Source organism: Lutra lutra, chromosome 8 (genome assembly GCF_902655055.1).
Source record: "Lutra lutra chromosome 8, mLutLut1.2, whole genome shotgun sequence".
NCBI classification, from domain to species: Eukaryota; Metazoa; Chordata; class Mammalia; order Carnivora; family Mustelidae; genus Lutra; species Lutra lutra.
In genome coordinates, this window is record NC_062285.1 from 62,512,325 (window position 1) to 62,537,536 (window position 25,212).

The 25,212-nt window shown below is 41.3% G+C and overlaps 1 protein-coding gene and 1 long non-coding RNA gene across 6 annotated transcripts in view; one reads left to right on the forward strand and one right to left on the reverse strand.

Annotated features, from left to right (window-relative positions):
• LOC125106122 (uncharacterized) overlaps nt 1–19,761 on the forward strand; it is a 55,553-nt gene extending 35,792 nt beyond the window's left edge. For both annotated transcript variants that reach the window (XR_007129233.1, XR_007129234.1), the window contains exons 3-4: nt 17,480–17,546; nt 19,551–19,761. This is a non-coding gene — a long non-coding RNA (uncharacterized LOC125106122). The remainder of the gene's footprint in view (nt 1–17,479; nt 17,547–19,550) is intronic.
• Nucleotides 8,204–25,212, reverse strand: part of ANO6 (anoctamin 6) — a 188,510-nt gene continuing 171,501 nt past the window's right edge. For all 4 annotated transcript variants that reach the window (XM_047739729.1, XM_047739731.1, XM_047739732.1 and 1 more), the window contains 4 exons: nt 22,095–22,300; nt 17,945–18,147; nt 16,558–16,663; nt 8,204–11,397 (listed from right to left, as the gene is read on the reverse strand). In XM_047739729.1, the coding sequence (XP_047595685.1) occupies nt 11,191–11,397; nt 16,558–16,663; nt 17,945–18,147; nt 22,095–22,300 (722 nt within the window). In that variant the 3' untranslated portion in view covers nt 8,204–11,190. The remainder of the gene's footprint in view (nt 11,398–16,557; nt 16,664–17,944; nt 18,148–22,094; nt 22,301–25,212) is intronic.

A 25,212-nucleotide genomic window follows, 5' to 3' on the forward strand; every position in this document is an offset into this window, starting at 1 on the left:
GCAACGTGATGCCCCAAGCTTTGTTTTTCTTTTTCAACATTTCCTTGGTGATTCGGGTTTTTTTCTGGTTCCATACAAATTTTAGGAATGTTTGTTCCAGCACTTTGAAAAATGCTGATGGTATTTTGATCAGGATGGTATTGAAAGTATAGATTGCTCTGGGGAGCATAGACATTTTAACAATGTTTTATTATTCCAATCCATGAGCATGGAATATTTTTCCATCTTTTGTGTCTTCTTCAATTTCTTTCATGAGTGTTTTGTAGTTCCTCAAGTATAGATCCTTTACCTCTTTGGTTAGGTTTATTCCAAAGTATCTTATTGTTTTTTGGTGCTATTTTAAATGGAACTGATTCCCTAATTTCCCTTTCTATATTTTCGTTGTTAGTCTATAAGAAAGCAACTGATTTCTGTGCACTGATTTTGTATCCTGCCACATTACTGAATTGCTGTATGAGTTCTAGTAATTTACGGGTGGAGACTTTTGGGTTTTCCACATACAGTATCATGTCATATGTGAAGAGAGAGAGTTTGACTTTTTCTTTGCCTGTTTGAATACCTTTTATTTCTTTTTGTTGTCCAATTGCTGTTTCTAGGACTTCTAGTACTATGTTGAACAATAGTGGGAGTGTGGGCATCCCTGTCATGTTCCTGATCTCAGTGAGAAGGCTCTCAGCTTTTCCCCATTGAGAATTATATTCTTTGTGGGTTTTTCATAGATGGATTTTATGAAGTTGAGGAATGTTCCCTTTATCCCTATACTCTGAAGAGTTTTAAACAGGAAAGAATGCTATAATTTGTCAAGTGATTTTTCTGCATCAATTGAGAGAACCATGAGGTTCTTCTCTTCTTATTGATTTGTTCTATCACATTGATTGACTTGTGAACCACCCTTACATCCCAGAAATAAATCCCACCTGGTCATGGTGGATAATCTTTTTAATGTACTGTTGGATTCTATTAGCTAGGATCTTGTTGAGAATCTTGGCATCCATATTCATCAGGGATGTTGGTCTGAAAGTCTCCTTTTTGATGGGGTTTTGCCTGGTTTAGGGATCAAGGTAATGCTGGCTTCATAGAAAGAGTCTGGAGGGGTGCCTGGGTGGCTCAGTGGGTTAAAGCCCTCTGCCTTTGGCTCGGGTCATGATCCCAGGGTTCTGGGATCAAACACTGCATCAGGCTCTCTGCTCAGCAGGGAGCCTGCTTCCTCCTCTCTCTCTGCCTGCCTCTCTGCCTACTTGTGATCTCTGTCTGTCAAATAAATAAAAATCTTAAAAAAAGGAAGGAAGGAAGGAAGTCTGGAGATTTTACTACTGTTTCTATTTTTTTGGAAACAGCTTCAAGAGAATAGGTATTATTTCTTCTTTGAATGTTTGGTAGAATTCCCCAGGGAATCCATCAGGTCCTGCACTCTTGTTTTTTTGGTAGGTTTTTGATCACTGCTTCAATCTCACTACTGGTTATTATCCTACTCAGGTTGTCAATTTCTTCCTGTTTCAGTCTTGGAAATTTATAGGTTTCCAGGAAAATATCCATTTCTTCTAGGTTGCTTAACTTATTGGCATATAATTGTTGACAGTAATTTCTGATGATTGTTTCTATTTCCTTGGTGTTAGTCGTGTTCTCTTCCCTTCCATTCATTATTTTACTAATTTGGGTCCTTTCTCTTTTCTTTTAGATTAGTCTGGCCAGTGGTTGACCAATTATATTAATTCTTTCAAAGAATGAGCTTCTAGTTTCATTGATGTGTTCTATCATATCTCTGGTTTCTAATTCATTGATCTCTGCTCTAATCTTAATTATTTCCCTTCCTGTGTGGGGGGTAGGCTTAATTTGTTGTTGATTCTCCAGTTTTTTAAAGTGTAAAGAGAATTTGTATATTCAGAATTTTCCTGGTTTTTTTTTTGTTGTTGTTGTTCTTTTGTTTTTGTTTTTTTGTTGAGGCTTGGATGGCTATATATTTCCCCCTTAGGACTGCCTTTGCCATATCCCAAGGTTTTAGACTGATGTGTCTTCGTTCTCATTGGTTTCCATGAATTAAGTTCTTTAATTTCCTGGTTGATCCAAACATTCTTGAGCGGGATGGTCTTTAACTTCCAAGTGTTTGAACTTCTCCCAAACTTTTTCTTGCGATTGAGTTCCAGTTTCAAAGCATTGTTGTCTGAGAATATGCTGGGAATAATTTCAGTCTTTTGGTACTGGTTGAGACCTCATCTGTGACCCAATAGGTGGTCTATTCTGGAGAAATTTCCATGTGCACTCAAGAAGAATGAGGATTCTTCTTGAGTGCATGTTTTGTATATATCTATGAGGTCCATCTGGTCCAATGTGTCATTCAAAGCTCTTGTTTCTTAGTTGATTTTCTGCTTAGATGATCTGTTGCTGAGAGTGGTATGTTAAGATCCCCTACAATTAATGTATTCTTACCAATATGTCTCCTATTTTGATTAACAGTTGGCTTATGTAGTTGGCTGCTCCCATGTTAGGGACATAAATATTTATAATCATTAGATCTTCTTGGTGGATAAAACTTTTAAGAATGATGTAGTGTCCTTCTGTATCTCTGACTACAGTCTTTAGCTTAAAATCAAATTTGTCTGGTATAAGAATTGCTACCCCAGCTTTCTTTTGAGGCCTGTTGGCATGAAAGATGGTTCTCCATCTCTTCACTTTCAGTCTGGATGTATCTTTAGGTTCATAATGTGTCTCTTGTAGACAGAATGTGGATGGGTCCTGTCTTTTCATCCTATCTGCAACTCAGTGCTGTTTTATGGGAGCATTTAAGCCACTGACATTGAGAGTGATTATTGAAAGATATGTTTTATTGTCATCATGTTGCCTGTGAGGACATTGTTTCTATAGATTGTCTCTGTAAATTTCTGTTCTATATCACTCTTGGGGTCTTTCTTCTTTTATAGAATCCCCCTTTATATTTCTTGTAGTGCTGGCTTGGTGGTCACATAATCTTTTAGTCTTTGCTGGTCTTGGAAGCTCTTTATCTCTCCATCCATTCTGAATGTCAGCCTTGCCAGATGGAGTATTCTTGGCTGCATATTCTTCTCATTTAGTGCCCTGAATATGTCTTGCCAGGCCTTTCTGACTTGCCAGGTTTCTGTGGATAGGTCTGACATTATTCTGATATTCCTCCTTCTGTATGTAAGGGATGTCTTCCCCCTAGCTGTCCTTAAGACAATTTCTCTGAATTTATGATTCATGAATTTCACAATCTCATGTCTGGAGGTCTTTCTATTCTTGTTGATCTTGGGGGATGTCCTCTGCCTCTAGGACACAAATACTTGTTCCATTCCCCAGATTAGGGAAATTCTCATCTACAATTTGCTCAACTATATCTTCTAGTCCTCTCTTTCTCTCCACCCCCTGAAGGATCCCAATAATTCTGACGTTGGAACATTTCATGGAGTCATTTATTTCTCTAATTCTGTTTTCATGGTTTCTAAGCTGTTTATTCCAGACCTCCTGATCCTTCTTTCCTATCCATTTGTCTTCTAGATCACTAAATCTATCTTCTGCCTCATTTACCCTAGCTGTTAGAGTATTTAGATTAGATTTGATCTCATTGATAGCATTTTGAAGTTTCGCCAGATCAGCTCTCACTTCTGCCTTTAGGGGTTCTATGTTGCCACTAATGGTTTTCTTCAATAGTCTGGATAACTGGATAACTGTTACCCTGAAATCTATTTCCAGCATCTTCCTTATGTCCATATCCAATAGTTCTGTGGCAGAGGTCACAGTCTGTGAATTTTTCTTCTGTTGGAGGTTCCTCCTCCCAGTCATTCTGGTGAGAGATGGTTGAGGGGATGTATAGTTGAAAATATCAACCGCAATCCAAGCAAGGTGCACTATCTCCACTGATGATCCTCTGCTCCTGTAGAGATTCAGAAGTGTGTAATCTTCCATCTCAGTCTGATTTCATGTTTGTTCAGAGTGCTCTGGTAGATATCTAGATCAATTCAGGACCAGTTGAAATAGGGTCTTCTACTTCTCCGCCATCTTGACCCCTCCTTTCATTCTTTTTTTTTTTTTTAAAGATTTTATTCATTTATTTGACAGAGAGAGAGAGAGATCACAAGTAGGCAGAGAGGCAGGCAGAGAGAGGGAGAAGCAGGCTCACCACTGAGCAGAGAGCCCGATGCGGGGCTCAATCCCAGGACCCTGAGATCATGACCTGAGCTGAAGGCAGAGGCTTAACCCACTGAGCCACCCAGGTGCCCCCTTTTCATTCTTTTTTAATGATAACCTTGCCAGGTAGAGTATTCTTGGTAGTAATTTTTTTCCTTTCAGCACTTTGAATATATCATGCCACCCCCACTCAGCCTGCAAAGTTTCTGTTGAAAAATTAACTGATAGCTTTATGAGGTTTCTTCTGTACATAGCTTTATGAGGTTTCTCCTCCTTCTCTCTTGCCATTTTTAAAAATTCTATCTCTGTTTTTTAATCCTTGAGATTTTAATTTTTATAGATTGTAGTGTGGACTTCCTTGGGTTCATCTTGTTTGGAGTTTGCTGTATTTCCTAAATGAAGATGTCTGTTTTCTTCCCCAGTTTAAGGATGTTTTCAGCTGTTATTTCTTCAAATAAATTTTCTCCCTCTTTCTCTCTCTCTTTTCCTTCTGAGACCCCTATCGTGCAAATGTTTGTTCACTTCATGTTGTCCAAGAGATACCTTAGCCCATTTTTAAAACTTTTTCTTAAAATAATTCTTTTTCTTCATGCTGTTAGGCTTGGACTCTTTTCACTATCCTAACCTCCAGATTGTTAATCTGTTCTTCTACATCCACTAATCTACTGTTGATTCTCTGTGTATTTTTTTTTTTAGTTTCAGTTATTGTATTCTTCAATATTTATATTTTCTCTTTGTTGAAGTCCTCACTGAGTTCATCCACTCTTCTCACTAGTCCAATGAGCATCTTCATGACCATTATTTTGAACTCTTTATCAGACACGTTGCTTATCTCCATTTTATTTAGCTTTTTGTCTTGTTCTTTCATTTGGAGCATGTTTCCTATTTCCCCATTTTCTGTGACTTTCTGTGTTTATTTCTATAAATTAGAACGAATAGCTATTTCTCCTAAACTAAAAGGAATGATCTTGTACATGATTGTCCCTGTGTAGATTGTATGCCTGGTGACTTTGGTGGGTTGGCTGGCTGAGGCTGTGACTGTTATGGCCTGGGGATGGGGACCACCCTGGTGGAATGGCTTGAGATGGGCATGAGCCAAGGCAATCCTAGAGCTCTCAGCACAGTGCACCCTGGGCCAGAGAGCTGAAGTGGGTGCAAACTGGAGGGTCCAAGGACTCTCTGTGAAAAGGGCACCCTGGCAAGACAGCTGAAGATGAATTAGGTATGGGCTGGGGTGTCCTGGGGCTCTCTGCACAGATTTCGCCCCAGCAGAATAGGTGAAGCTGAAGTTGGTATAAGCCAGGGTGGTTCTGGGATGCTGCCTGTAGAGGGTGCCATAGCTGGGCAGCTAGAGCCAGGGTGGGTGTAGGCTGGGCTGTTCTGGGGTGCAGGGGCTCTTTGGCATTGTAGTTAAAGCATGGTTGTGGAGGGGAATCCCCAGGTCTCTCCACACAAAGGGAGCTCTGGTAAACTGGAGCCAAAGTGAGAGCTGGGATGTTCTGGCAAGTCATCTAGAGCCAAAGTGGTATGAACTGGGAGTGTTCTTGCACCTGTATCACTTTGGTGAGATGGCTGGAGCTACAGTGAGTGCTGAGCAGAGGTGTCCTGGTGTGTTTCAAGCAGGGGACCACTTTGGTGGGACAGATGGGGCTAGTGTGGGCTTGGGGCTCACTGGGTGGTAGGCTTGCTAGTGTACCCAGACCCTGCTCCTGTCCACGTTGCCAGGTGGAGGAGAAGGAAGGTAATCCAGCCCCTCCAACCTAGAGAGAGTTTCAGCAGCTCCTCTGCCATTTGGCAGAATTCTAGGGCAGGATCCTTAATATTCTAGTTGCTTTAAGCCATGGGTTTGTTTGTGTTTGTTTTGTTTGTTTTTTGGTCTTTTTTTTTTTTTTTTTCCTGTTCCCGGGGGCATTTGAGGCTGGTGTGGGCTAGGTGTCCAGGCCTTGCTAAGGCTGGCTTTGACACCCTGACCCTGCTTTTGTCTGTGCTATCAAGGTAAAGGGTAAATGCAAAGTATGGGGCTCACCAGCCCTTCTGACCTGGAGTGAGTTCCAGGATCTTGTCTCCCATTTAACAGGGTTCTAGGACTGGTTCCTATATATTCTTGTTGACTTTGTAAACAGTGGCCTTTTTCCTGTATTTAAGGGCAGATGAATTTGCTCATGATCCCTCTGAATTATCGCTCCTCTCACTGCAGTTTGCAATGGGGGTGGGGGTTCCCTTTGTTACCTTGTCTGTGTCTCTTGCTATTCCCTCTGTGGTCTTTCATTGTGCAGAAGTGGTTTGGTCAGTCCTCAGTTCTTCAGGAGGAATTGCTCTATAAATAGGTATTAGTTTGGTGTGTCTGTGGAAAAGGGGAGCTCAGGGTCTTCCTTCATTGCTATCTTAGACCAGAAGATGAAGTCCAATCAACATATACTTTTGTATATTTTATACTCTATTCTTACAAAAAAGTAAGCTAGAGAAAAGAAAATGTTAAAATCCTAAGGAAGTGAAAATACATTTATAGTACTGTATGTATTTATTAAAATTTTATTATAAAAAAAAATCTAGGGGTGCCTGGGTGGCTCAGTGGGTTACGCCTCTGCCTTTGGCCCAGGTCATGATCTCAGGGTCATGGGATCGAGCCCAGAATCAGGTTCTCTGCTCAGCGGGGAGCCTGCTTCACCCTCCCCCTCTGCCTGACTCTCTCCTACTTGTGATCTTTCTCTGTCGAATAAATAAATAAAATCTTAAAAAAAAAATCTGTGGAGAGGCACATGGGTGGCTCAGTTGGTTTAGTGACGGTCTCTTGATTTCAGGTCTGGTCATGATCTCAGGGTCCTCAGGTGGAGCCCTGCATCAGGCTCTCTGCTCAGCGTGGACTGTTGTCCTCCCTCTGCTCCTCCCCCTGCTGTGTGTGCTCTAATAAAATCTTAAAAAAAAGAAATCTGCATATAAGTGGACCTGTGACATTCAAACAGGTGTTATTGTAGGGTCAACTGTATTTATGATCTCATCATTCCCTGCAAATGGGAGATGGTACTTAGCTTAAGGAAAGGCTCAGGTCATGATCCCAGGGTCCTGGTATTGAGTCCCACATCGGGCTCCCTGCTCAGTGGGAAGCCTGCTTCTCCCTCTCCCTGCTGTTCCTGCTGCTTGTGCGCTCTCTCTCTTTTGCTGTGTTAAATAAATAAAATCTTAAAAAAAAAAATTTATAAACCAAAAAAAAAAAAAAAGAAATGAAATTCTGGTCAGTCCTTTGCTGGACTTAAAAGGCTTGAGAGTAAAAATAACATTAGTACTGGTCCCAGGGATATCACGTAAGGGTAAGAAAAGGCTTCTTGTTGTTGGTCCGGTTATGGGTTATATTTGACTTAGAGTTTTCTTGGAAGCCTAATGAGATTTAAGTTGGCAAAAATCAAAACCAAATGAAACCAAAACAAAAACCAGAAAACAAATACTTCCCTCCAATAAAACAGAAAAAGTTAAAATCTGGATATGTTGTCCAGGATAAAAAGGTTGATTTTTATGATGACATTTTCCCTTCTTTTCTTCTCCATAATTTCCCCTTTCTGTACCCAGTGCTGCAGCAGGTTCAAACAGAGCCTTTCTGGGATTATTAGAGACTTGCCCTCTCCGGTGGCACTGCCCCCTGCAATCATGTTTAGCGTGCAGAAGCCAACTTTATGTAGTTGTAGAAAAGTGCCTCTTCCTCCTCCCGGATACAGCCTGGCTCTGGCGCACCACAGTGTGGCGGGGCCGGAGGGGAGCTGGTTCTCAGCTCCCACCTGCTCTCCGGGCTTGGTGCCCTTGGCAGGGCTTGCTCAATCCCAGCAACTGGTTTTTAGCAGCCCTGGCTGAAACCCCACACCCAGTTTTTCCCAGAAAAATCATGTTTCAAAGTAAGTGTAGGTGGTGAAAAATATAATTTTAGATATCATCTACATAAAAGCACACATTTGTTATCTGGGTGATAACATAACTGATAAATAGTGGATATATATGTGTGTATATATATTACATTTTTATATATTAATGTATACTCTCCTTAAAAACATGAAGACATATATAGAGACCAGTGTTGTTTTGAAAAATGCATTTATTAAAATGCTCATAATTATAAAAGAATATTAAAATGCACAGAAATTCACAAAACATTACAAACTTTACATCTTATGCCACAGTGTATGAAAGCATCATGAATATTTCCATTCTACTTTAGTTAAGCTGCTCATCCATTTTAACTTTTCAAACCTCTTCTGCACAATGAGAAAATGGTAGAAGTGGTGTTTCAATAACAGAGCGCGCTCTGTCCCCCGTTGTGAACTGATGTTTTCTGAAAATCAAAATGCACGCATGGGTAATTAAAAGGGAAGGCGTTTGGTGACAGTTTACAAGATGGCCTTGTTGAGTTTTCAAACAAAAATGATAGCGTTCCCTATCTATTGACACATCCGAAATATCTGAGGGATATTTAAGGAAAGATCCCCTGAGTATTCTGGTCTAATGCTTCAATCTGTTAAAATTCACAGGCATTACAAAAGGATACAAAACTCAAAGTTCTCTAGTGGTTAACACCGGGCAGGTAGGGGGCCAGATTTTCCTTTCATGGGGGCACGGTCACACCCACCATTTTTCCTGGGGTGCTGCTTCTGCTCACATGTACAGATCCAGCCCGTGCCTGCCTGCAGACACAGCCCCACATTTTTCTTCGCGGCGGACAAGTCTGCGCTGGCGTTACATTAACACTGTTGCTGTCCCAGGTGACCCTGGCTCCCCGCACGTCGCTGTTTGGGGAATATTGGCAGTGTCATACATCCGATTTTCTGCCTTTAAAAATATAGAGCTTTCCCCCCTTCCTGTCCACAAAAGCACATTTTAACCTATGAATGATTGATGACTTATGAAGACGTAAATGCACAACTCTTTTAAAGTTTTATCGTATATACAAGGAGATAAGGCAAGAACATTTCCTTTTCTGTGCTCCGCTAAATGGTGAGTACTCGCCCAATCCAACACGAGGAGATAGTCTTCGGCTTCGGAGAAGAGCAGAGGTAAGAGCAGAGGAAGCGGCCCCACTGCCAGGAGTGGTGTCCCAGGTGAGCAGGGGAGGGACCAGAAGCACCCGCTCTGGGCTGTGAGGAAGGAGCGGCTGCGAAGAAAGGCCTTTCTTACTCCCTGTGTGGTCAGAGCTCCCGTGGCTTGCTGGGAACGCTCTGTTCCCATTGTTCATGTGACCAAGAAGGTTAGTGAAATGTTGTTCCTGATCCACTGGGCCAATTCAGAAGTCCAGAGCCCTGCTCCAATGGATCCTCCATACATACTATTTTTGTTTTTCAAACCTTCATGGCATGCATTTAGAACGGTGACCTTGAGTCAAGCTGCTCTTACCATAAGCCTCTGAAGCCGCTCAGGGAATGGCTTTCCTTTCCCTCTGCCGCTTGGATTCTCAGTGGCTTTGCCCCTGGGCGTTTAGCAGCACCGCAGTGGTTGGCGGCCCACCTCGCAAGAACTCAGTACCAGACACCCTCTTCCCCATCCAGCTCTGCCCTGGTACCGGTCAAGCGAGAGCAGTGCGGGCCTGGGAGGGCTTTGCACCTGAAAGGCGGTCAAGCACAGTAAAGGCTGCTGAGCGGACAAACTGAAGGCAAGATGTGCGCAGCACAGGCGTTAGCAGAGAGTTACCTCCCACCGACGGCAGGGGTTGCGACCAGACTATGGCTTTAGGGAGGCTCACAGCCAGACCAGAGTCTCTTTTCTGGATCGGGAGTGATCTGGGTCTGCCTCTGTCTCTCTCCTCTCCCCCGACTACTACCCACCCCCGACAACCCCCACCCCGGTGCACGCAAGTTACAAACAAGTTCTGGGCTGGGACTGAGGGAATGGAGGATGTAGGGAAGCACCTTGACCATGGCAGATGCTTTGGTATGTTGATCACTTGGATAGGACCCCGGCTGGAAAGGCACTCCCCACGGGGACTCACAGTGAGGGCACCTGCTGTTCTCTCAAGCTGTACAGACCATCCTGTCTGGCGGGCTGGTCAGTGAGCCATTCCCAGGGGTGCCAGTGAGCTGATCTGATGGCTATAGGGCAACTGCTGGGAAAGGGAAGGGCTTATCTTTCCAGACCCTTACGTTGATAAAAATGTAATTTTAATCCCTCGATTTCATTTTTTTTTTTCAAGAAGCCACCTATCTTTAGAAGAGGTAAATTAATTATCCTGATCAATAGGAGTTCCAATTCTATTTGAATCTATACCTTTCCCCACTTTTGTCATCTTACTCCCTTGAGATTTGCAAAGCAGTCAACACTGATTAGGCACAGAGGATTCCAGGAGTGCTCCTGGAAGATAAAAGGTGTCACTGTGGATTAGTCCAAATACACTTCAGGACCCTGCTATCTTTATTCCAATCCATTAAGATATTTCTTTGAGATGGAAAGATAGGCCAGAATGAAGACGGAAACTATTTCCTCTTATTAAGTGCGGTTTCATTTTCTGTAGGGATGTGCTGATACACCTAAATATTGTGAATTCTTGGGTCTATTTGCCGCTGAATACAGCATTCAAACTGAATTCTGAGTTAGCTATTTTTAATCACACAAAAGCTAGTACGTCTAGTCTTTAACGAAAGTACTGTAAGGAAAAGAACTCTGGGACCGATCTGGCCAAGTGAAGAAATGAAACACCGCCTAAAAGGGGAGCATGTGCTTGAGAACAGAAAGGAATGAAAATAATCAAACGGAAGGACAAAAATCCATTCAGCTTTGGAAGAGGTGGTTTTTAAGCACACTGCGAGATACTTTCTGTGTTACAGAAATTCCAATTTATCAAAAAAGGGTAACATTTCTGGTTTTCCAGGTGATTAGTTTTATGCACTTCTTGATCTAAATTTTGCATTTCCCAGGTCCTGCATGGCAGGCTGAAACTGAAAAATAATTTTTATGAAAATGGCAATAGCGAAGACACCTATTTGCCAAAGTGTTTTAACTTAAACATTCTCATTAGTGATTCATAATATATTTTGACAGAGTTAAATTCTGTAAAGTGCTTCTCAGAACATAAAGCTCTTATTCTAATTTTGGTCGTAAATTGTTCTCTACCACTGCCCCCATCCTCTCAGCTATGACCCCCATATTTTTTGTCATATCTTTGAGGTGATTCTCCCGAAGAAGCTTTTGGGTTAAGTATTTTTCTCTCTTGATCTTGCTCTTTGTGCTTTTGGATACATCTGGGATGGCATAGGATACAAAGAATTTCACAGAGTAGATGAGATGCTGTGGGAGAAAAGAAGAAAAATGTCAATCAAAGGAAATGGTGGGGAACACAGAGCTCTTTTCGTTTTTGTGGGGGTTTTTTTGTTTTTTGTTTTTTTTGCTTAGTCATCCCAGCAATAGATCTGGACAAAGTGGTGAGTATTCTCCATACACAACCAGTCTCTCCTACACCATGTGGCTCTGCCAAAGAGCTACGTTTTGTTGCTTTGACAATTTCAAGAAGACTAACACTCACCCTGACAATGCTATAGTATTTTTTTTTAAGATTTTATTTATTTATTTGACAGAGAGAGATCACAAGTAGACAGAGAGGGAAGCAGGCTCCCCACTGAGCAGAGAGCCCGATGTGGGGCTCGATCCCAGGACCCTGAGATCATGACCTGAGCTGAAGGCAGCGGCTTAACCCACTGAGCCACCCAGGCGCCCCAATGCTATAGTATTTTTGCGTGTGTTCCTTTCCTATCTCATTTCCAGGCCTCTTCCCCCAAAGATTAGCACTAAATCCTATCTGTGTGAGTCTATCTGTATCATTTTATTTTTGAGAACCTGTTTAACAAAATATGTATATAGCCCCAAATAATATATTGTTTAGTCTCCCTTGATTTGGGCTTTATAAAAAGTAGGATACTGTATATGGTCTTTTGCAAATTACTTTAAAAAGATTTATTTACTAGAGAGAGAGAAAAAGAGTGCACATGAGCAGGAAGGGGTAGAGCGAAAGGGAGAGAGAATCTCAAGCAGACTCTTCACTGAGGACAGAGCCCAACACGGGGCTCCATCCCATGACCACAAGATCATGACTTGAGCTTAAACCAAGAGTTGGATGCTGAACTGTGCCACCCACACACCCTTAAAAATGACATTTGCATTCAAAACTAGTTTCTAATCCATCCATGTTATTGTGCATAACTACAGTTTGTTCATAATTCTGTGTAAGAGTCTCCTGTCGATTCCCCCATCAAAATGTACTGGTCTTGTTTCTAGTGTTTTTATTAGAAACAATCATGTTAAGAATGTTTTTGCATTTGGATTCTGGAGGACATCTGTGAGAGTTTCTCAAGGGGATGACCTAGAAGTAGAACTGGCAAGACTCTGTTAAATGAATATTCAAATTTCCAAGATGGTACCAAAGTCTTTTCCAAAGTAGTTAATCCAGCTTCCACCTCCACCAGCAGCATGTGATGGTTTCAGGGGCTCTGCATTCTTGCCAGCATGTGTGGTCATCGCTTTTTTTTCTCACCAACATAGTGATTATAAAATGCACTTTCATTTTAGTCTTATGTTTCTGATGATTAACGATACTGAACAAGTTTTTATTTGTTCCTTATGCAAAAGTCTCTGACCTACCAAGGAAATACATAACATACAATGAACATCATTAAAAATCAATAAATTGTACATGGTGTTCACGTGATAAGAGCGTGGAGAAAGCAGTAAAGCAGAGTAGGAGTTTTTGTGTTATGTGGGAGGCCAATTTCAGATGGATTTTATACAGATCAGACTGGGTATGGCTCACTTTGCCAAGGCTTTGAGGAGGCGAGGAAACTAGCCACGCAGACATCAGGAGGAAAGGCATGCGAGGCAGAGGGAACAGTCAGTCCAGAGTCTGTGTGGTGGAAGCCTGCTGGCTGTGCATCAGGAACAGTAGGGGTGGAGGGATGTGAGGGACGAGAGAGAGAGGTAACCGAGCATGGCTAGAATGTGTCAGGCCTTGCACAGCACTGAAAGGACTGTGGCTTTTACTCTGAGTGAGATGTGAAGGCAGCAGAGAGCCTATTTAGGAGCCCACAGCCCTAATTCAGGTGAGAAATGATGGTGGCTCCAACCCAGTTATAGAAGCAGAGTTGGTAATGGTCAGATCTGCAATGTACTGTCCAAAGAAAGCCAGCAGCATTGCATGTGGGGTAAGTGGGGGACGCTTAAGGGCGAAATTCTTAACAACCAGTGAGGTAGCTACAAATGCCATGACTGAGAGGGGGCAAACCCACTGTGGGTGGAACATTTAGGGCAGCATGGAGTGGAGAACATTCCAGGTGGATTGAAGAAAATATGGGCATTTGGGGCGGTAGATGTATCTGTTAGCTATCCCAGCAGAAAGGTCAAGTAGACATTGGATTCGTGGGTTGAGTTCAGGAGAGAGGGGTTCTGGAGATACATAGATCGTTGAGTCACTGGCATATACATGGCATTTAAAGCCAACGGACTGCATGAGGTCACCAAAGCTGTGAGGAGAGAGAAAAGAAAGAGAAGGAAGGGACTAAAATTATGAAGGGACGGCCTAGTGAGATAAGAGGAAAAGGGAAAAAAAAAGTTTTCCTGGGAGCCAACTGAGGAGGAACTTCAAGAAGGAGAGAGTGATCAGCTGTGTCAAAGGCTTCTAATTAGTCAGGTAATGGGAGAGTGGAGAATATTTGAGATGAGAGTGTGTCTGAAAGATGGAAATTATAGAGTAAAGGGGCAAAAGCTGATGATGTAGGAAGGAGAGGTTTTTTTTTTCCCCATCTATATTTATAGACGTGGACTTTCTGTATTATGCTACCCTTCCATTTCTGGGGTAAAACCAATGTGGCCTGATGTCATCTTTAAAAAATATATTGCTAGATTCAATCGGCACATTTTAAAAAGATCCTTGCATCAATGCAACAAAGGAGACTGGATTATAATTTTCCTCTTTCTATTCCTGTCTGATTTAAGGATCTAAAAGGAGTTGGTGAGTGTTTCTTTTTCTGGTCTCTGGAGGTAACTAAAATGATCTGAAAGTATACTTCTAGAAAGTGTGGCATCATTCTCCTACAAAATCATATGGGCTGGCATTTTCTTTATGGAAAGATTTTTCAATTACTCAAAATTTTGTTATAATTCTAGGCTTATAGTTCCCTTCTTTAGCGTTTTAGAAGATATTTGACTACTTGCTTCTGGCTTCCACGCTGCTGTTAAAGTCTACTCTCATTTCAATTTTATCAGTCATCTGTCCTTTTTCTCTGGTTGCTTTTAAGATCTTATCTTCAACGAGCTGCACTTTTGTTACAATCTCTGGAAGCCTGGATTTCTGTATTCTGCCTGATGTTTGCTGTGCTTTCTGCTCTGTGAACAGATCCCTTTCATTTCTTTGGGAAGAATTTTAGCCATTAATTCTTTAAATATTGTCTCTCCTCTAGTATTTTTTTTTCCTTCTGTGGATTTTTTTAAAAAACTGCTTAATCTCTTTTTTACATTTTCCATTTTCTTCTCTCCCTGTGATGTGCTGGGAGTAATTTTTTTCAGACCTCTCCATTCATTCATTCTTGCTTCAGACTTCTGTTTAATCCATATGCTTTTTCATTTCAACAACTATATATTTTTCAAGATTACCTTGTAATTTTTTAGTTTCTTATTGTTTGCTCATTTGTCAATTGCTCATTTTTTGTTTAAACATATTCATACACATTTTAATTTATAATTTCTAATGTGATGATGCATACTCTTTAAGTTATTGAGGGTCCAAATTATTATTTTCTTCCCTCTGAATCTCACTTTTCTCATTTCCCCATGTTATTATTGTTCATCTTTGGAAGCTCATATCTGATTATTTCAATCTGAGAGAAAACTGTGGTCTAAACGGAGGACATTCTTTTCTCCAGGGAATATATGCATTTCCTTCTGCTCTGAGACAAATTTAGCTCTTTGTCGGCGGGGGGGGGGGGCACCCTGGCTGAATCCAAGAGTCTCAACTTTAGCTGGTCCACCTTGGGGCTGACCCACTGCTTGGCGCCCTTGAGACTCTCGAGCCAGGAGCTGATTGCCACCACCCGCGCCCCCCCCCTCCCCCGTGTCCTCAGAGGCCCCTGTGCCTCAGGGGGTGCTCACTGCTCGAGCTGAGCCATCACCTTTCTGCCCCTCTTTGTAGATTCTCCTTCCTTTCACTGAGCTCAAAAATGCAAAGGAAATTCTACTTTAAGCTGACTGTGAATGTTTTGTAGTGAAATGGCCCCTCAGAGTATCTAGTCAGCCATGATTTCAGAAGCATAAGTCGAAACACTTTGACCACTACATATCTGAATATAAACTAGTGATTCTTCATGATGTAGCAGATACTCCAGGAATCCTCCGATGATGGGGAGCTAAATGACAACTTGTTTCCTCTGCTGTTAATGTTGTGTTGTGTTTGTTTTTAAATAAATATCAAACTAGAAAAATGATCAAAGCCATGCAGCCTATCCGGCTTTTTTTTCTTGCTAACAGATTCTCATTTCGTTCAGAGCAAACCCAACACATCCCATCTCAGCCTACTCTGTTGCTTGGAGGAGCCGTGTGCCCTGGAGGCTTCTGGCAAAGCATTTTCTCTCCTGACAAAAAGGAACAGATATGGAGAGCGTCCCTTTTCTTTCTCCTTACTGTCTAGACCCTGTACGTGTTCCACCGGGAGTTGCAGCTCTCACCCTGCAGCCACACACACACGACGTGCTGAGAGCGAGAGCGCGCGTGAGAGCAAGTGCCAGAGAGTCAGAGATCCTGTCCCTGTCAGCGAGCTGGTCTTGATTCAGGAGCCGCCACCTACTTCGCTATATGAGAAAAATCAACCTTTAAGTGTTACCCTAACTGGGACCACACCCATCAAGCAACTTCTGAGCCTTCAGAGTTTGGTAGTGGTTATTCCCTCTGCGTCAGAAGTAAAGTTGCTTAGTTCAATTTCAAATTTATTGCTGCCTCAGTCATTTTAAGAGCTGGTTAATTTTAGGGATATAAAAAGACTATTCTAAGAGGTAGATTATGAAAATGTAATAAAAATACTTAATAGTAGTACAAATAAAACTACGACAGCAATAAAGTTCCTCAGGGGCAGAGATCCCATCTTAGTCGTCTTCAATAAGCCCCTTCGTGGTCTAGAATGCAGCCCAGCACCCCCAAATTTTTAAAAAAGGCACTCAATACTGCAGTGAGAGTCAGCGAATCCCCCTAGCACACAAAATGCTTTCACATTTTTAAGCGGATAATCGATTTCATTTCATTAATGAGAGCCTTATGGGTGTTTGCCTGTTAAATTTCATTAATAGATGTCCTAAAATAGTTGCTAGCAAGAGAAAAGAATGTATTTTAAGTCCGAGTTGGCAATACTTAATGCTAATGAAAGGTCTGCAAATATACTGCCGTATAAGCTCTTTCAAAATATACTTCTTTTACCTCCATGACAATGATGAAAGCCAGCTTGGCTGCGATCACGTGCCAGTAGTAGATGTTGTGTTTATACTGCTGTTCGTGTCCAGGTGGGTTCCGGAAATCACGATACCTGAAAAGTAAAACAGGGATATCAGGAGGTTCTTTTTGATTAAGTAGTGAAAGCAAGGACCCCTTTCAAAAGAGGTCCTAATTAATGCACTGCTTTTTAAAACTGGACATCCTATAAATTTTCTCCAAAAGTTTAATTTGGCTACAAAATCCTGAAATAATGAGTCCAGTAATACTTAACATAAAATAGGAAGATGATGGTAATGTCATACACCATATGTGTAAAAAGGAAAGTATTTAAAAAATTTTTTGTCAGAGTTTTATTCTTGCTTTCTCAAAAGAGTATAAAACTAAAACGATGTGGTGTATTTTCACAAATAGGATTATAAATTTATCTCGTGGTATCAGCAGGCTTCCCTCAGCTACGGGCTACCTCTCCTTCTAGAGAGGAATGCCCGATTGCTTGCTGTATTATAATCAACCTAATTTCCTTTTTAGAGGTCAGGAGCTACTGCTGTTAGTCAATTGCCCTCAGGTAGCACCTCTCAAATTTTCCGCCTGTAACCTTTTAGACCTGGAAGAGTTTAACTACTCTTTAGAATTATGTCAAGTAAGAGTAAGAAGATTTGATATGGGATTCTGAAGAGGCTCTAAAAACATTTATTTGGGGCTTATTTCTGGTTTCTCGGTTGTGCTGCTGAGAATCTGAACCAGAGAAGGGTTTGAGGAGTTGAACTAAATGAGATTTAAAATCCTCCTTTAGGGTTAAGACACTGAATTTAAAAAAAAACAAAAACAAAAAAAAAACAAAAAAAACTTTAGGACCTGTAGTCCACAAACTTTATCAAGTAGTGATTTACTTGTTTATTGTCCACAGCTGACCTCACCAGCCACCACAATAAATGCAGAGAGGCCTCATGGAATGCTTTCGAGAATGTGGCCAGGTGAGCATGCAGTCTTCACATTTCTCATTTTTGTATTTCTTGGAGTGAGAGTGCTGCTTTGTTGTCACTCAGCACATCAGCTTGTGCTTGAATAACAGACTAGTCATTACAACTGAATTGACTTGTTTTTGGGAACTCCTTGAGTTTCTTCCTTTCTAAGATACGAACAAGACTCTTCTCCTGGATTAGTTTCCCTGTGATCATTTGAAACTCCCATCTTTAAATGATGCTTTATGTTCTGATTGGTAAATTCTGACCCCAGCCTGTATTAAGTTTGGCTGAAAAGAAACCTGGGCGGGGGGCTGGGGAATGTCTCCAGCAGTTTTATTTAGAATTACATGACAATGAAAGTCCTTTAAAAGAGGAAGTACATTTTTAAACATGTAAGCAGAACTTGCCTGCATGTGGTAGGGATAACAGCCTTAGGGTCTGGATTTCCCTTGCTTTGGTTTTTGAAGTCTGAGACGTTGAAGATGGAGAGAGTACTGTTGATGTATCCTTCCATGGTGTAATGGGTGTGGTTGCCATATGGAGGGACGGAGAAGGACCAGTAATACACCAGGCGGGGGATCATGTCAGATGTGAAAGCAATAATCATGGCCTGTTTGGGGAGGAAAACAAGAAGGGGGTTGTTAATTTAGAGCCTCTATAGCTATGGTTAACAAACACACCAGAATTGTGTGTTCATTGATTTTTTTTTAAATGAAAGATTCAGAAACTTTAATCCTTTCCTAACCGTCAAATGGATATAGATAGCCAGTGTCCTAAAGTCTTTGAGCAATGCTTTAAAGGATAGTTACTTCCTCTTGGTCTTCAGTTCACATAAGGGCTGTCCAGAAGTCCGTCTGCAGTTGAAAAGCAAAGGTCTGCAACTTGCCTCTTAGGTGTCTTAAGTACAGTAATAGTAATTGTAGACCAGGGTATCCTGGATTAACTGAAGTTGCTTGCATATGTTGTATATAAATTAGGTTTCCAAAAATTAGAATATTATACAACTCAACCTTGAAACTCAATATAATTTTAATCTTTCTTTTATGATTGAGAAGGCCCTTTTGTCTAAGTAATATTAGGGTCAGTATTACAAAAATAATGTGGCCTTACATAATTCCTTTGTAGAGTTTACAATTGATATAAAACTCATTTTTTAAATCACTTGCCTCTTAAAATTAATTCTATTTTTATAAATTGCATAAAATAGATTTTCCTTAATCTAATAAGGGCCTTCAAATTCATACTTTTTTCCCCTAGAGTATCTTGACTTATGCACATCAACCCACAGTCTGATTTTAAACCGTCAGTATATACTTACATGTGTTGCTTCATTAGAGAGCAAACATTTTTTATTAATTTTAAAATGTACGTAGCAAGAAACTCTTGGAGTTGCGCGATTCATATGGTCAAGTGTATGCCCGTTTTAATGGACTTCGTGTCTAAGCCTCTAAACTTCAGAAAGACTAACTGAAGAAAGTCTAGCGTGTTCCAAGATTAAAGGAATAAATTAAGATCAGTTTTAAACCTGAGTCTGTGTCAGGCAGCCCTCTATCAGGATAGAAGGGTATTATGAATTACATGAATTTTTCTCTAAAATTCTCTAATTTGGGCTTTCAACTCTCCAATGTATAAAATTGGTTTGAAAGAGGGAGAACGTAAGGAATATACTTTAACCCAAATTCTATGTGAATAAACAAAGCTAAATGATTCATTTACTGAAGCAGAAAGACATGTTTTTGGCACAATATGATTTTTAATAGTGTTCATCTGAACATATGGTTTAGATGCAGTGAGACCACAAGTCAACAAACAAGATCTCAGCAGAGCAAGAAAAACAACAAAGGGGGCTTTCCTATTGCAAAATTGCTCCCCCTAATAGAACCAGCTTTGTCATTTCCTCTGACGTATGTGTGTCTGTTCGCCTCTGGGTGGGGTTGGGGAGGGATGTAGGACAAGAATATTTTACTTGTTCCAGATTTCAATAGTTTAACATTTCCTGTTATTTAACCATAGCTTTTACAGAATCACCTGCAGATGTGCTCCAGAAGCTACAGAAATTCCAACAAGGAAGAGAATTCTCTTGTCTTCTGACAAGACCCTTGTTCCTCCTGAACTGAGCTGCTTTGAGACACACTGCAAAAGTGCAAGTAAATGCGGTGTGCTGCTTTTCCATTTCTGTCGAAATAAATTAAAATCGGTCTTCAATGGCAGATACTGTGGCCTGGTACAACCTGTCAATTCAGTCTATTATTGTACGAGCTGCTGGAAGATGAAGGATTTCATACCGAACTCTTGCTTGATGTCCATTTTCATCCCTGGTGGCTATTCTTTCTCCTATAGTTGAAAGTTCTCCTACTAAGGAAAGTTCGCCCTCTCTGTGCCCAGTAGATGGTAGAGGCCTACATTAGGTATGGGAGGGAATGGGCCATTCCTACAGACACACAAACATGCAACAGGACCTGCAGCCTGGAAGCTGGACCAAATCCTAATTATATGGGGAAAAGGATGGTCTGTAGTTCAATGATCTAAAAAGCAGTTTTCCTAGGGTATAATAAAATGATGCCTAAGTTATGAGAAAAAACAACTACTGGACAAGCACCAATGAGCAAGCACGCAGGTGCCTGTTTACACACCCACACACCCCCTACACGGTAGCCTTAGAAACACAGCAAATACCCCATTTGTGCCAATGGAGTGGAGCCCTGCTGGGGATATCGGGAGAAGGTGCCTACGACAATCAACCAGAGTGCTGGGAATGGGGAGTACAAATCATCTGAGGTTTCCGGTTAGCTGAAGTTCAAACAAAAACACTTTAAGTTTCAAACCTTGTTGCTTAAATATTCCTAAAGTGCCCAGGTCCACATTCCTACCTTGCTTCGTGCCATACAGCATCCTGAATGTGACAGACTCATTCTTTTATGACTGTAGAACTTGAAAAGCCTCACTGTCCTATTTCTGCACATCAGTCTTCATTTCGTAGCACAGGGGATGTGGAAGGTGTGGGTTACTTGGGTAAATGGAAAATGATATAACCTAGCAGTAGTCTTTTGTGTGCAATTTGCAACTTTATTCAGAAAGCAGGGATAGCATACGATTTGGATAACTTGAGGGATCTTGGCAGGGGGTGACAGCTGGGTTCCAGAAAATTGGCTTGATTGTGTAAAACTGTAACCACAGCTCAGTGACACATTGTAAAAATCTTGTGCCTTTAGTTTAGATACCTGTCAAAGTCTACACAGTCACTGTTACTGATGATGGGTGATGAAGAGAATAACAATAGCTAACACTGCATGAGGACCAGGCTCCATGCATTAACTCCCTGAAGTCCCTGGTTACTCTTTATGGTATATAGTAGTTTTAAAATATGCAGCAAGGAATTATTCAATCTACAAATGATAAACTGAAGCTCTCCAGTGTTAAGGTCTGGCCCAAGGTCATGCAGCTGGGAAGCTACAGCAGTGAGAGCTGGACTTTGGGTCTGACCTGTGTCCGCAGTGCTGAGCCTGACCAAGAGCCTGACCCACAGGCACTTGCTGAATTCTGTTTCTACAAGTGCTTGTGGGAAAAGGCTGCGGACTCCAGGCAAGTGTGGCTTGACAAAGAAATTAAAACTCGGATATCACCGTGTTGGGATTGTGACCTGAGAGTAAAATGGTTAGTGAAATAAGGGAGGAAATAGCCCCAGTTGTAAAGATATTTCTAGGGAAGGTGGTCATTCCCCTATTGGGCTGGAATGGAACTTTTTCTCCCTGAGAGCTCCTTGTTGGCCTGTGTTTTAAAAAAGGGAGTGGGAGAAGGGAAGGGGAGGTAGGGGGTAGTGACTGTTCAGATTGGTCCAAAGCCTATACAGGTTATGAAGGACTGTGTTCTGTTCCCCCAAACTGGGACACATACAGGGTATGAGGCTGCTTAGCTAATGACCAGTGAGTGGTGAGCAAAGGCCACGGCTGGGGTGGAGGAGAGAGATGGGACCCATTCTAAAGCCCCCTTCCCTATAGAACCTCTGCCCTAGGAGAAAAGGAAGGTAACACGTGAATGGAATGCAAACTGCTTATACACACACCATCATCAAATAGTTAATATTTTCAGTTAATAGTACGGAATATATGGTAAAATAGGGTAGAAGGATAGTTCTTAATTTAGCATCCTCCCACTACAAATGGACAGATTACTATCTCTGTTTTAAAAGCACTATTGGGGAAAAAAAATAAAAGCACTATTGGATAATAGTGAGAGAGTTGGTACTTACTCTTATTACTATTACTATTAAATAAAACCTTTAGCAAATGAACAATAATAGCATAATGGTCACTCTTAGCAACTGTTCCTGTAAGAGGTCTTGATTTATAAGTCACGAATAATATAAACAATGAAGAACATTAAAAAATAGTAATAATCATAGTTATAACAACTGTTTTTACGTAGAAATTAGTATTGGCATCTCCCTCCCATTCAAAAAAAAAAAAATAGAGCAAACATTTGATTCTTTAGGTAGCAACACTACTGCATTTTTGGATTTCTCGAGCTCTTTACCCTGGGAAGCCTAGGTGTACTCACATTGGTCACCACAGCCAGAATTGCTATTCCTTGCATGATGGGCTGCCACGCTCCGATGTCTTGGGCTTTTTCTGGAACCATGCGTCTATACTGGGTAGTCATTTTCCATGCGTCCACTCTTATTTCCAATATATTGTTCACCAGAGCCAACAGGGGGGCCAGTGGAAAAGAGGCCACAAATAAGGTGACGAACCCAAACTGAATAACTGTCAATGGAATGGACACGCATCATGGAGCGGTGGGTGGATGGGAGGACAACACACACTCTCCTTTACTCTTATAAAGACAAAGGCAAACAACAAACTGAATCCCAAAGAGAAAAGACATCCATGGTAGTAACAATGTTCAACAGGGAAAGAACCCGAACCAAAGACAAAGGTGAAGTGTCTGGAAAGAAGACTGGTTAGAGCCGGTTTCTTTCATACGTATACATGGAGTAGGAATCATATATTTAAAATCTTTAATCAACTAAAGTTATTCGCTGGCAGTAAAGTTGGGACACTCCAAGTATATTATCCATTCTCTGCGGAAATAATAGAATGTTGGAAGAGGATTTGTGATTTAGGGAAAAAAAAAAAAAAAAAACCACCAGGAATATTGTGGAAGCATCTAACAAGTTAAAAAGAAATAAGAAATGGACTTTTGGGAAGACTCTGTTTAGAGAATGTTAGAGGAAATATGCTAGAAACAGGCAAATGAGTGAGCTCCCCCGAGTCTGCAAATGCAATGCAGCACATTCAGAGAATTTGTAATATTATTACAAATTGCAGACATGTATGTGTTGAAAGTGGCCTAATAAGGCAAAATATACTTCTTTAGGAATTTTTCTCTTGACATTGTTGCAGTCTATGTGGTCACAGTAAATAAAAATTCAAGTGATGGCTTAGAAGTTCTTTTCTTCCTTGTCTGTCATTTATATGGCATCACTATAGACAGACATCAGAGATTTGGGGTAAACTGTACCATGGCAGGGGGGGCGGTGTGTAGTAAAGTTTAGGAATGAGATGGCCAGAGATCTAAAAGAAACCTTTCAAGTAAACTAGTACAGATATGGAAATAAGGCTGTGAGTAAAAGGAAGATTTACAGCCTCTTTACAGCTATGGCTCAGAAAAGGGGCAGGGACCAATCTGGCCAAAAAGGGCAAGACTATGGAGGGATGTGTGGCTAGAAGGAATTGGCATGTGCTTCTGGTCTGAGAGGCCAGGGTGTGTTGCAGAAGAAGAGAGAGGGCTGGAAAGATCTGGCAGGTCCTCAGGCCAGGCAGGAGCCATCACCTTCAGGAAAGACAGGCAAGGACCAGAGCTGGTGATGTCATAGATGTTGACACTAGTGCTTGGTGCTGTGCTGCTGACTGTGTCTATAGACCACCTGCCCCTACATGAACTCATCTGCCCACAGGGGCCAGGCAAGAATAGAAATGCATGGAGTGGGTACAGTCAACTGTGGCATACTGGCAAGTCCGTAGGCTAATGAAAGGGACTACTCACAGTTCCACATCGGAATGAGGGTCCAATGTTGCCAAATCTCCTCATTATTCAAGAGAAGCCAGAAATTAGGACTATACTGGTAATTAACCCAGTTAAATAGGCCAAACAGAAAAGATGCCATTTAAAATAACAATAAAAGTTCAGACTATTTAGGAATAAATTAGTGAGAAATGTTGACACTGATATGATAACGGCCTAAAAAAATAAAAACAAATACTGATAAATGAATGGATGGCCGAAAGTCCCATACTCTTAACTGGGCTGACTGAAGTTGGGGGACTCAGTTATTTTCTCCAAAATAGAATTTCAAAATCTAATGCAAATTTAATTAATAATCCTCAATAGATTTTTTTTTTAAGCTGAAAGGTGATGCTAAAGTTTTTCAAGAAATCTACACAACTACACAGGTAAAATAATGAAGAGGGATTCTTGAACTGACAGCATGAGAGACATTGCGAGAAAGGCTAAGGTGGGACCAGAGAGAACCCAATGCGTATTATCACACGATGGCAACTGAAACAGTTCAAAGATAGTGCATTCACAGTACGAAACAGAAGAGAGGCAGATATCCATGAGATTTCACTATATCATAAAAACTGATACTTCAAATCAGTGGATTCAAGTATTAGAGCAATTAGCTACATCACTGGAAAAAAAGGTATGGAGTCTTCACTTCTGACACCAAAATAAATTACAAATGGATTAATTTAAAAATAATGCACCAGAAAAATCAACACGGTATATAACCTGTTTTGATGTTCAAACGAGAAGAACTTTCTAAACTTCTGAAATCAACAACAAAAAAGACCTATGGATTCTGCAAGGCAAAAAACACACACTGCAAAGACCCAAATAATCCTTGACTCGAATTTTTTCAGGACCCTATATTGCTCTCTACCACTCTGCTTTCTTCTTCACTGTGCAGTCAAGCTTCTCGAAATACCCCCTCATCTATTTCTCCACCACTCCCTCCTTCCTCAGAGCCACACCTCCTGCCTCAGCCCTCGTGGCGCTCACTCTGCAGTGACGGCCTATTCCTAAGCCAGCGTGCATTTTCAGTCCTTATTTGTTGGATTACTAGGCTGTTTTTGATACGGCCAAGTATTTCCCTCTCAGCGGAATGCTTTTCTCTCTTGACTTTTGTTTTACTTAAAGAATTTAAAAAGCCAAGGTGAGGGTTGTGTATGTGTGTGTGCGTACACGCACGTGCATGTGCACACAATTTTTTTTTTAAAAACGCTACCTAGCTATAGGGTGTGGCTTCTACTTAACCCCATGTCCAGCAATGAGGCAGGGGCTTCGGCTCTCGCTTCTCTGTGTATTTCACATCATGCTCCTTTTATTCGGTGTTCAAATCCCTCTTAAGCAATGTTATCACGCACCCTCTCGGCTTCTATGTTGACACAACCCTCTGCTACGTCTCTTCCAAGTGTTCTGCTATTCTTCTTTCTCTTTGTGGATCTCTTTCCCCATTGACCCTTCACATGACCCTTCCCCCCAGGGCCTCATCATCAATTCTGTGCCTGGCAGGCCTGAATCACTCCCATGGCCTCACCTGCAGCTCCTCTGAGCTCCTGATGGATCCAGCTTCCTAATGTAGACATTTCTATGGACACATCCTGCAGACCCC